Consider the following 11,983-nt stretch of genomic DNA (forward strand, 5'->3'; position numbering starts at 1 on the left):
TAAGTAGAAGAAATGTGAAGAAATTTTTGAATTTGGAGCTTTCTAGACTGAGAAAAGCCAGAAAATGTATTTTTGGCTTATGTGGATGAAAGACAACAACTCCCAGAATGCAGTTGCTTCGCTGCCTTAGGAGGCCACGCCTACCGGTAAGAGTGCGCAGTTGTAAACAACAAAGCTAGCCTACGTGATGAGTTTGCGAGGGATTTAGAGATCGTCCAAAATGTCCGGGATTCGGCTTTTGCGTTCTACAGTCACCATTCATTATGTTTACTGTGGCGAGCAGGACGAGGCTGACGGCCGCGGGAGAACAGCGCGAGGCCGGTGGTGTCATTACTGAGACGCGCCGGGTCTCGCATCTCTCACGGAGGAGCGGGAATTTTTCTTAGCAATGGTAAAACGCACATCAACCGATCACTTGTTTAGCGTTCATGTAAACACTACATTCACATTCACCAATCGGAATGAATTCAGTTAGATTGAAAGGTGTACATGTAAACAATGAATGGCGACCGCAGAAAGCAAAAGCTGAATCCCGGACATTTTGAACGATCTCGCCCGCCGGACAAGTCCGGGAAAAAGAGGATGGTTACTTACTCAGCTTTCTCCTACTATTCAGCTTTCTCCACAGAACAAGAGCCTGCTAGCTTAGCTTCCAAAGAAAGACGGCTGACACTGTGTACATTCTGAGTGAGATCCCACCCTCTATGGGCGGGCTGAAAACATGCGGAACAACGCCATCTACTGGCTGTAGTCTTTAGCCTCTGGTCAGAAAATCCTCCGATAACGCAAAATGACGATTTTTGCGTCATCGGAGGATTTTTTCCAGACAAAAAATACATAAATCTCTCCTCTCAGGGGGATATGAGGGTGGAAAGCATGGTAATTCGAAAATACTACAGGTTTTCTACTAATACAAAGCTTAATGCTAAATCCTGAAGTAACCCTTTAAGAGTTTCTTTAGCAGAGGAGAAAATGGCAGAAAGACCAAGAAGGAGAAGAAATGTGTTGCAGACAATGGATGACAGTGAGTTAATAAGACGCTTTAAATTAGATCATGCACGGATCATGTTTGTGACTGATCTTTTTAGAGACACGCTAATATCTCCAACACAGCGCAGAAATGCCATAGCGCCCGAAATGAAAGTAATCACTACATTACGATATTTGGCAACTGGGAAAATTCCATGTTTGATACATTAAAACCAACATTCAAACCACCATTTAAATAGACATGCCAACAATCAGTGTAATTAGAAAGAGTGGAACAATTTTTATCACTCTAAGCCAAGCAAATACCTTATAGGAAATCAACAGCATGGTTAATAAAATAAGGATTTATATATATAATGTGTGTGTGTGAGAACGGTCAAATAGGAAAAATTACGCATGTAATTTCAAAGTGAAGGCTTAAAATAGACCCTATACTTAAAATCACCTTTTTCCCCTTCTTGGACAACCAACCAATCACAGTCTTCAAAAGATTGTGTCATACATAGCAACGGGGTCAACCCCGCCTTCTTACTAAGATAAAAGTTTTTGTCTTTTCCTTACTCAGAGTTGCTCTCAGATCAGTCCCGAATTGCTCTTAAGCTAAGACTCCTACTTAAAAGTTTTTAAGCTAAATTAAGAGTTTTCTGAGAGGATTCTTAGAATCTTTATGAATACGGGCCCTGATGTGCAGCAAAAGATTGTTAAGCATCACAAAATAGAAAGTGGCTGTAAGAAAATAGCTAAAGAATTGAAAATCCCCAATTTGACCATCAGGGGAATAATCAAGTTATAATCAACTGAAGATGTGATGAATCCTCCTGGAAGAGGATGTGTGTCTATATTGTCTTAATGGACGGTGAGGATGAAAGTTTGAGTGGCCAAAGACTCTTCAATAATCACAGATGGAGAATTGCAGAGATTAGTTGAGTCTTGGGGTCAGAAAAGCCTATTTAAAAAAAAATCAAACAACCCCTACATCACCACATGTTGTTTGGGAGGTTTTCAAGAAAAATGCTCCTCGCTCATCCAAAAACAAACTCCAGCATATTCAGTTGTCAGACACGACTGTAACTTCAAAAGGGACAGGATTCTGTAGTCAGATGAAACTAAAAAAAGAGCTTTTTGGCAGCAAACACGCTAGATGGGTTTGGTGTACACAAGGATAAAAAGTACCCTATGTGTACAATTTAATATACCATTGGATCTTTAATGTTGTGGGCCTATTTTTCTGCTGGAGGTCCTGTACTTCTTATTCAGATACATGGCATTGTGGATTCTATCAAATATCAACAGATAAAAAATCAAAACCTGACGCCCTCTGCTAGAAATCTTATAATGGGCCATGGTTGGATCTTCCATCAGGACAACGATCCAAAACAAACATCAAAATCAACACAAAAATGTGTTAGGGAGCACAAAATGAAGCTTCTGCCATGACCATCCCAGTTCCCTGACCTGATGAGTGGAGTGAACTGAAGAGAAGAAGCACAAACATGGATCTGGGAATCTGAAGGATCTGGAGAGATTCTGTATGGAGGAATGGTCTCTGATCTCTTGTCAGGTGTTCTCCAAACTCATCAGGCATTATAGAAGACTCAGAGCTGTTATCTTGGCAAAAGGAGATTTCAAAAAGTATTTAATAAAAGGGTATGAATAATTGTGGCCAACGTGTTTTGGAGAAAAACATTTATTTCATAATGTGATTTCCCCCCCACTTTCAATTCTTTGACTTAAATGAAAGGTTAGGATGTGTGTGTGTGTATACATAAAATCTATTCTATTCTATTTTAAATTAAATATGAAAACATATTTCAAGCAATACAAGATGACATTTTAAATGATAAACCAATAGATATTAATTAATGTTCATTCATGTTTAAATGTGGTGTAAGTGTCCAAATAATTCTTTGAGGGGTCATTGTATCTTAATCTCATTTAAATACAAATAAAAAAAGTTCAACATACAGTATGACTCTTTCTTTAGAAGACCAAAAAATTAAGCAAAAATTAATGGTTTTGTTTTATTTGTCAGTATAGAAAAAATGGGTAACAGTACAAATTTCTGCTCAGAAAAGTAAAAGTGTATTCCTTGTGCAAGAAGGATATCAGTTCACTTTATTGGCGATTCACTTTACTGTGGCTAAATGGCATCTCTAGATGTTGTATACACTCTTAAAAACAAAGCTTCTCAATTGGCATTGATGGTTCCTTTAAGAAACTTTATTATCCCTGGAACCTTTCTGTTCTTCATAGGTTCAAAAGATTCTTTAGATTATTAAAATGTTCTTCACAATACGAAAAATAATCGTTTAAAGAATAGTTCGGTGAAAGGTTGGGGAACCAAAAATGGTTCTTCTATGATATCTGTGCAATAATGAAAAAAAAAAAAAAAACTTTTTGGAACCTTTATTTTTAAGAGTGTATTTCATGTTGCAATCCTTCTTAATGGAAAACACATGCTTATTTCCAGTCTAAGCGAGTGGATGTCTCTAAAGCTGCAGCAGGTTAGGGACTATATTCAAGGCCAGGCACAGGAGATCTGTCTGGACCTGCGCAGAGCTCAAGTCCTTCGTGTAGCCCTTCTCAAACTCTGTCGGGATGGTCGACTTAATCGTCTCCAGCGCACAGGCTCAGCAGGGCCCTCTGGTAGTCTCCCTTTGTGTGCTCCTGAGAACATTAAACACATAGAAAGCAATGCATATTTAGAGGCTCCTCAATATCTGAGAACTGATTGATTGTTTCCACCACAGAATAAAAAAAAGTAATTGCTACTTTTTTTCTCGCAATTGCGAGAATTTCTAGATATAAACTCGCAATTGTGAAAAAAAATCAGAATTGTAGGATATAAACTCACAATTGCAAGAAAAAAGTCAGAATGGTGATACTCGTAATTGCAAGAAAAAAAGATCAGAATTGTGAAATATAAACTCGTTTCGTGAGAAAACAAAACAAATTTGTTGCATATAAACTCAAGATTGCGATAAAAAGTAAAAATTGCGGGATATAAACTCGTAATTGCGAGAAAAGTCAGAATTGTGAGTTTTAAACTCATTTCTGAGAAAAAGTCACAATTGTGACTTATAAAGTCAGAATTTCAAGATATAAATTCACAATTGTGAGAAAAGTCAGGATTGTGGGATATAAACTCACAATTGCAAGAAAAAAAGTCAGAATGGTGATACTCGTAATTGCAAGGAAAAGGTCAGAACTGCGAGATATAAACTCATAATTGCAAGAAAAAAGTCAGAATTGCAAGATATAAACTTGTTTTGTGAGAAAAAATCTGAATTGTTGCATATAAACTTGCGATTGCGAGAAAAAAGTAAACTTGTATAAACTCGTAATTACGAGAAAAGTCCGAATTGTGAGTTTTAAATTATTTCTGAGTAAAAGTCAGAATTGTGGGATATTAACTCGTGATTGCGAGAAAACAGTCAGAATTGTGAGATATAAACTCGCAATTAAGAGACAAAAGTGAGATTTTTTTTAAATTGTGGGACATAAACTCGCAAAAAGTCAGAATTGTGGGATATAAAGAGTTTTTATCTCACAATTCAGGCTTTATTTTTTAGAATTGCGACTACTTCTCTGAAATGTGAGATATTATGAGAATTACATGCGCAAACAAGCTTCCATAGTTTTCCACCTTGGTGTACAGTAGTTAGAAAACAATATTACAGGAACGTACAGTAATGGTCTGGTACAGAGACTTCCCGTGGTGGGCCTTGAACTCTTGTCTGATCTTCTTGAGGTCCACCTCACATCGGGACACAATGATCCGGGTCAGCACCTTTTCATTCGCTCCTTTGCTCTAAAAGACACAAATACGCAAGATTAAACGAGAAGCGCACCGCCTGATGCAATTCCACTGCAAGACATCTGAAACATCCGCAGACACATTACAGATGAGCTTTTTAATACTTTCTTCCAAGCCCAGGGAAGAATAAAAAGTGTTGGCAGATGAAACATATTTTACCTTCATGGCGTCTTGCAGTTTGTTGGCGAAATACAGCTGTTTGTTTTCAAAGCACTGAACTGAGGAAGAGAAGATGTGGAGATTAGATTCAGCTGCTGGGTTAATAGTAGCTTTCTGACTCATAAAAACTGTGGATTTGACTTGAACTTAAAGCCTTTTCTAAAGACTTTTGTAACTTTTAGTCAAAGTCTGCAAGTTTTAAGGTCATCTACTACACTGCTGTTCAAGTCTGGGGCCAGCAAGATTGAACTTTTTAAAGGAAATTAATACTTTTATTCAGCAAGGACACAGTAAAGTGGTCAAAATAGATAGTAAATACATTTATAAAGTTCAATAACAAAAGATTTTTATTTAAAATAAATGCTGTTCTTCATCAAAAAAATAAATAAAATAAAATAAAAATCCTTTAAAATGTATCAGGGTTTCCATAAAAAATCAAGGCAGCACAACATTGGCATTTTTAACATTGATAATATTAAGAAATGCTTCTTGAGCAAATGTATGCTCAAACGTGATGATGAGTATATGATGCTGAAAATTCAGCTTTGATCACAGGAATAAATTACATTTTAAAATATATTGAAACAGAAAACACTTATTTTAAATTGTAATAATATTTCACAATGTTTCTGTATTTTTGACACATGAATGTACCGACCCCAAACTTTTGAATGCTAATGCATATGCTAAAGTACAGTTAAAGCTTGACAAATTTAACATATAGATTAGACACATTTAAATTCACTTTGTCCTCCTGCAAAATGGATACAAAATATTGATAATTAAGAATGAAAATGTTCATCCTCCAAAACTATAAATGCCAGCTCCTTTTAACTAGCATTAGCAAGTAGCTAATCATGCTTTTGCTGTGTTTCTTTGGTTCCACTAATACTCATATTTTATTCCTTTTCTAACCTTAATTTATTGAAGCAAGTGGCTGAAATGTATTTATTTTTTAAAGTGTTTTCATTGCTTTTGGTCTATGGTTTGGTCCAAGAGTTTGGCTAAAGGCTAGATATAAAAAGCAGATGACCACTTTGCTCTATTCCACCCTAACTTCCTGTTTCAACAGGATATGCATCAGCACTGAAAGGAAAACTGAGCTTCATGGGGTCTTCAAAGCAAAGTCTCACCCAAGGTAAGAAAGGACTTCTCCAGATCTCCTTTCACCTCTTTGCGGATGCTCTCCTGCATGTCATAAGGGCTGTAGCTCTTGTATCTGTCAAACACTGTAAACGGAAGCACAAAATTCACATTAATTATATGGGTGCTACTATATTATGAGATGCAAAATGGTGTTTAAAAGGCTCTCGAACCTTTCTGGAGGTGAGGAACGCTTCTCTCAGACATGATGGAGATCCAGCACTTCACATCAGTGCCTTTCCGTTTGACTCCAGCCTCATACAGGGCCTGCACAGATTATAAATATAGTGATATTTAAAATAAATCTAAATGTATAGTATATAATTAAAATAAATGTATAATTTCTGAAAATCAACAATTTATATATAATAAATGTATACATTATATTTTATATATATATAATATATTATAAATTAATGTATTGTAAATGTATTACTTTTTTTATAAAGTTAATATTTACTTACAATAAATGCAAATAAACGGTATATGAATTGTTTTTAATATTTAACTGAAGTTTAATATTTAGGATTAGAGGTTTTGATTAAATACTGTTGCTCTAATGAATGCTTGATTTCCGAATATTAAATCCACATGTTTAATTATGTTTCAATTAAATGCTGAGGGATAAACCACAAGAACTTACTCTGGCATCTTCATCGATTTTCTGGTAGTCAACGACAGATCCGGGCTCATCTCTCTTGGTCTGATGTGGGATGGGGTAATGTGACATTACAAATGATATATTAAACAAATCCTCAGAATCTTACTTCAGACTTTTAAATGGTTCCACGTACTATTTAAAGCACATGAGAAAAGTTTACCCCACCTGAACCAGAGCCAATAGAAGTTTAGCAAAGTCTCCTGAAGTATCTCCAGCCACATCCTTCTCCAGGTCCTTCTTGAACACTGCGATAAGGCACGCAGGTTTATATCACAACCACATGCTCCTAATCATTGCACTTAAATACTCCCATACTCACATTCCTTGTAGACTTTCTTAATATCTATGAGCTCAGCACTGCTTCGAGAGCAGAGGATCTCAATCAGAGACTCTTCATCGGTTCCAAGACCCTGAAAACACAGATATTCTGCTTTTGAGAACCATGACAATGTAGATTTCACTCCCATTTCTTCTAAGCAATAAAAAAAAGAGTCTTTAAAGAGGCCATACTAAGCCCTTTAAAAAAGTCTTGATTTTGTCTAAGATTTTCATTCTTGAATGTTCAAAAAACATTATTTTCACATATTTACATTGTTGCAGCACCTCTTTTTGCGAGCAAACGCAAACTTTCTTGGAGAACGCAAAACTTTTGCGAGGGAACCCAAAGTTTCTTAGGATACGCATACATTTTGCGAGCAAACGCAAAGTTTCTTGGGGGAACGCAAATATTTTGCGAGCAAATGCAAACTTACTTAGAGGAATGCAAAGATTTTGTGAGCGAACGCAAACCTTCTTGGGAGGAACACAAAACTTTTGCGAGGGAACCCAAAGTTTTCGGGGGAATGCAAAAATTTTGCGAGGAAACGCAAAGTTTCTTAGAGGAACGCATATTTTTAGTGAGAAAATGTAAACATTTTGTAAGTGAGCAATATTACACACTAAAGAAAATTGAAAATGTAAAAAAGCATAATAGGTCATCCTTAATGTTCACCTTGATGGAGGCTTTGATTTCAGAGGCATCATACTGGGCTGTGCTCTTCATGAGGCCCAGGATGACTGTTTCCAGGGTGCCAGACAGCGCCCCCTTCAGGGCTGAGATCATATCCTGAAGAAGTGATTAATGAGCATAATTACAAAAAATGGAAAAGGATACATAAACACAGAAGTACATAGTATATATACTGACCTTCTTGGCTCTCCTCTCATATGCAAAGGCGATTTCTCGCCGTTGGTCATATGTCCGTTTGGTGAGAACATCAATTATGGTGTGCTCATCAACCCCTAAAACAAATAATGTCATTTTTTTATTTGAGTAAGTTACCTTTGTCATATTAAAATATTATGTAGAAGTTTTTTTTCTTTTGTATAGTGACTTTAAAATGTTAATTAGACAGAACTAAATTTATTATTAAATATAATAATGTAAATATTAATTTCCATATTATATTATAAATCCAATGTCAAAGTCAATGTTAAAACTTTTACATTTATTTTAATGTGATCATCAACTCAAAAGATTATTTAATTTATAAAATATTTTTTTAAAAAGTGCCCTTATGTATACGTCAAAAAAGTTCAGCGTAAAATGCCAAGGATTTTTTAATATAATTTAAGAACATGAATAAAATGTCAATTTACAAAACTTGCGAAAAATGCTAAAGTAATAAATAAAGGTCATAAAATCATTACAATAAAAAAACAACTTAAATTAAATGTTATTTAGTAAAATCATCATTCATGCGTGTAGAACCTTAGTAGAGAGTTTATAAAGCGGAATAGAGTACAAAGCCAGTGATTGGGAGGAATGTGGTTGCTGCAAGCAGGCGTTGGCCTGAAAATGTTCCACATGCGGTTCAATCCCTTCCAGACAGGATGATGACTCACTTCTACCACTGCTGCCCGTTGTGGCCATTTTTTACTTCATTACGGGGCACAGCACACAAAGAAAAGGGTTGGGACAAAGCCCACAACCAAACATGATTGTCTATTGTTTGTTTAATGGCTCATCATCATCAAATTACAGGCTTGAAGACAGATGGCACAAACACATCTGGCCTCTCACAGGACATCAGATCTGTTTAGGGCAGTGGTTCAGCTCTCTTACCTTTAGTTTTGATAGCGGTCTCAATTCTGACAGCATCCTTATCTGGATCAAAGTTAGGCGCCGGTACCACAGTAGGGTAGGTGGGCTCTCCCTAGGGTGGAACAATGTGATAATGCCATAAATAGATGGTGCACACACTTTCTGTATTTTTAATGTAATGTTTATACAGCAAAAACAATGTTTGAAAATATGTGTGTGTGTGTATATATATATATAATATTTAAAAATATTTGTATATATATATATATATTTATTTATATATATATATATATATATATATACACACACAAATATTTTTAAATATTGGTTTTGATTTATATAGTTTTAATATATATCTATATATATAAATAATATTCATTTCATAAATATTTATATAAAAATGTTTAGTTGTGATATGTGGGGGATTCATTACATAATCATGTGGAAAATTATGGAAGGTTGTTAAATAAATTAACAAATTATTTTGTTAAATGCAGTCAGATGTAGATATAAGATATAAATCCAGAATTGCAATTTAAAAAAAAAATAAATAAATATGGAAACAAGCTTCCATAGAAATAAACATGTTCACTGCGGATAAAAAGGCTTGAATGAAAACTTACACCGCCCAGCTGGAGAGTGAGCTGTCCTAAGAACTCAGAAACCAAAGCCATCCTGGACTTCCTGTGGAGAGCAGCCACACCTATTCATTTCCATGATATTTTGCTTTATATGCTGTAAACTGATTTACATTGGTTTTCTGCAGCAATAAGTGCACAGAGAGCAGTCTCGGTCTTGAGAGAAGACTCTGAGTGTACCGTCACATGCTTAACAGAGTTATGTAATGCTGAACAGCAGAGGGCATGTTAGTTCATGGGGAGAACAGCACTTCATTGCCCCATCTTGTGTTAAGAAAAACCTAGTCATCGCATCCTGCAATAATGTCCCATGAGTCATAAAGCAAAGCTTTTCTAACATTTAAAAACACATTATTTTGTTATATACCAAGAAAACAATCTGTGAGAAAGAACAGCAATAAGTCATTTCTGGTTTGATTTCTACTTTTTTTAATAGTGACCTCTCATTAAATCTTTAACTTCCAATATTATAATTAATGCCAAAAACACCCAAATGCTTGACAAACATGCTATTCTTTTCTTTTTTTTTAAATGTCACAAGTAAAACTTACTGTGCAGCAGTTGCTAGGTAATTAGACAAAACAGGACTCGTAAACATTCATTTTAAAAACCAGCATTTGGTAAAACCTAAGCAAACAGACACACCCGTGAGAGTGCATGCTGGGAAAATTCTTTAAAGCAAGTGATGCAGATCTATTTCTCAGTCATGTCTCACAATGTTAGGGTTAATGTTTTAACACAAGGCTGTCGCCTGAGGAGTCTTTTTTATTTTGAGAAATCTCTTTGTGCATGCCAAATTGCTAATGTTAAAATAAAAAGACAGTTTAGGTTGAGATATACTGTACTTCTAACCTGACACCTATAGTTTTTTTTTATTTTAAAAAGTAACTTAATGAATGCAGAAGTTGAAGAACTAAAGAAACCAGATTTGTACTTACTTTAGTGATCACCAGATTTCAGATGCTGTGCAGAACAATCCCAGCTATGGAGTGAGAGATGGGTGTGGTGGTTAAATACCAGAGGCGGTCCAGGAGTCTCGAGGTCTCGTCCTCAAGTGAAGGTGGGCTCCACCCCTCTATAACACGCCCCTCTCACGGTCTAAAGAGGTGGAACCTCTCAGAGTATGAAAGGAAGTAGGAAAGTGTGGCTTATGGTTTCTAATCTGAATGGAAATTAAGGATGTGCTAGTAAACCATTTGTTAAGTGGTGACTTTCAAGTCTTAAAGAGATTGATAGAATTCTGAGAAAATTTGGATAGAATTTGGTAATTGAAATAAAAAATAAATAATAGATTATAGATCACAATCACACATTTTGCCTTAAGCTAATGTACTAAAATGACTTAAACTGAGAAATAAAAATTATATCAGATAACAACTTTACTAAAGTTATATACTAAAAACGTTTTAAAATAAGTTTTTCATTCACGTTTTTCGCATACAGATGACGTTGTCCAAACGTTCCCTGTCACAAGGATACACGAAAACAACTTAAAATGCTGTATTATTCATGCCAGGCCAGTAGGTGGCGATGTCACTTTGTAAAGAAACATTACGAGCCTGAACTGAACACGTAATACGCATGACGTCAACTTTTTCACAAATTCGTGTTTTTGTAGTTTACGCAGAGACAATAACGGTATTGTTTTAAAAAAATTGCACTTTGAAACCCGTTTTCAAAAGTTTGGGTTTTCAGGTCCCCAAAACGCTGTTGTCGTGTAAATGAACGGCCAAAACGCATTAAAACGTTTTCTGTTTTAATTTTAAAATGGTGTCGTGTAAATGGCCCTTTACTTTGCTCAAATGAAAACTGGAAATATAAAAATATGCTAATTCAAAATATTAATTGATGAATTAGTTTTGAATTGTTTAGAATTGGTTTAATGATCACAGCTGAAACTAAAGAGCACAATAGGAGCATCATACTCACAAAAATCCTATTTGCTGATGTACCAACTCATGGTTAATGTATTCAACAGACACAAGTGTGGTTACAGAGAATAAATGTGTAGTATTCAGCTGGTCATGTGTTCTCATGTGATCCCACCATAAGGGGCGGCCAAGTTTGTGTAGAGTAACAGCTTTTCACTGATTTTAACAGATTTTAAGTCCTCTCATGTGTTTACATCACTTTAAACATTTATTTAAGACTATTGTTTACGAGTATGAAAGTGTCTTCCCTATTGTGACATACTTTATGTCCAAGTATAAACAGCTACTTGAACAAGAAAAAATGTAATGCGGGTTTTGTTTCTTGCTATTGGTGGAATGAAGTTGCGATTAGTCTTTTCTTCCCTATTGGGATGTATACTGAGTGAAAAGGCTTCATAAAAAAGAAGAAAATGTAGGGCGGGACTTGATTGGATGGTTGTGGTTTGCTATTGCTGTGATCTCATGTGAGTGACAGTTTGATCCCGCCCTCGCGCCAGTAAACACGTCATAAAAGGAGAGATGTCACTGCAAAAGGGAGGGAAAGTTATTCTGATTCGATTA

At 35.5% G+C, this 11,983-nt stretch overlaps 1 protein-coding gene across 2 annotated transcripts; it reads right to left on the reverse strand.

The window, feature by feature from the left end:
• Window positions 1-2,609: 2,609 nt before the first annotated feature.
• anxa2a (annexin A2a) lies at window positions 2,610-10,520 on the reverse strand. 2 transcript variants are annotated; one of them, XM_081356797.1, is made up of 13 exons: window positions 10,430-10,520; window positions 9,477-9,537; window positions 8,875-8,965; window positions 7,957-8,051; window positions 7,762-7,875; window positions 7,090-7,180; window positions 6,936-7,015; window positions 6,753-6,812; window positions 6,283-6,376; window positions 6,100-6,195; window positions 4,967-5,025; window positions 4,679-4,801; window positions 2,610-3,657 (listed from the first exon to the last, which is right to left on the reverse strand). In XM_081356797.1, the coding sequence occupies exons 2-13, from the start codon at window positions 9,525-9,527 to the stop codon at window positions 3,598-3,600; spliced, it is 1,014 nt and encodes a 337-aa protein (XP_081212923.1). In that variant the 5' UTR covers window positions 9,528-9,537; window positions 10,430-10,520; the 3' UTR covers window positions 2,610-3,597. The 2 variants fall into 2 exon arrangements, with proteins under 2 accessions (XP_081212923.1, XP_081212924.1); XM_081356798.1 differs by having other exon boundaries at window positions 9,477-9,556.
• Between the last annotated feature and the right edge of the window lie 1,463 nt (window positions 10,521-11,983).

This window comes from Scardinius erythrophthalmus, assembly GCF_964197995.2.
Source record: "Scardinius erythrophthalmus genome assembly, chromosome: 24".
NCBI classification, from domain to species: domain Eukaryota; kingdom Metazoa; phylum Chordata; class Actinopteri; order Cypriniformes; family Leuciscidae; genus Scardinius; species Scardinius erythrophthalmus.